The sequence below is a fragment of the Ailuropoda melanoleuca genome, unplaced genomic scaffold (genome assembly GCF_002007445.2).
Source record: "Ailuropoda melanoleuca isolate Jingjing unplaced genomic scaffold, ASM200744v2 unplaced-scaffold37925, whole genome shotgun sequence".
NCBI lineage: Eukaryota > Metazoa > Chordata > Mammalia > Carnivora > Ursidae > Ailuropoda > Ailuropoda melanoleuca.
Genome location: NW_023209309.1, coordinates 1 through 545, shown reverse-complemented (window position 1 = coordinate 545; position 545 = coordinate 1). Strand labels below are relative to the sequence as shown.

Below are 545 nucleotides of genomic sequence, written 5' to 3'. Positions count from 1 at the left end.
GCTCGCGCGGGGTGGGAACCAGGATCCTGTGCAGAGAACACGATGAGTTTGAAGGTTTATACCACGTCAGTGACGGCGTCCAGAGAGATCAAATCCTTGCAGGCTGAAGTGACCCGAGTCCTGGAGTCCAAATGTAAGGAGTTTGAGAATGTGGACATCTCCCAGGACAACTGCCTTCGTGAGGAAATGAGGACCAAAGCAGGGAATCCTACGGCCATGCCACCCCAGATTTTCAATGGCGATATGTATTGTGGGGATGGCCCGACGTTCATGAATGCCGTCGAAGAGGACAACCTGGATGAGTTTCTGAAGTTGAAATAAGTATTTCGTGTTCGTTCCCATGCCGGACTTCTTTCCTTCCTGCCCAGAGAGAACAGAACTGCAGCTCGTTCACCATCGCTACATTCCACTGGATCGCTCCATTGCTGTCTTATCCCAGCCTCTTGGCAGCAAGTGACGAGAGCCAGCTGTTGCCTTGCATTCCACCTGCTCATGTCAAGTCTAGACTCCCTTTAGTTTACAGTGCCATCCCCTTTCCTTGAGAG

At 51.6% G+C, this 545-nt stretch overlaps 1 protein-coding gene across 1 annotated transcript; it reads left to right on the top strand.

The window, feature by feature from the left end:
• Positions 1-42: 42 nt before the first annotated feature.
• On the top strand, positions 43-321 carry LOC117798926 (SH3 domain-binding glutamic acid-rich-like protein 3). The gene has a single exon (XM_034651381.1). The coding sequence runs from the start codon at positions 43-45 to the stop codon at positions 319-321; it is 279 nt and encodes a 92-aa protein (XP_034507272.1).
• Positions 322-545: the final 224 nt, after the last annotated feature.

Coding starts and splice junctions, on each gene's coding strand:
- LOC117798926 (XM_034651381.1), top strand. CDS start 43: ATGAGTTTGAAGGTTTATACCACGTCAGTGACGGCGTCCAGAGAGATC.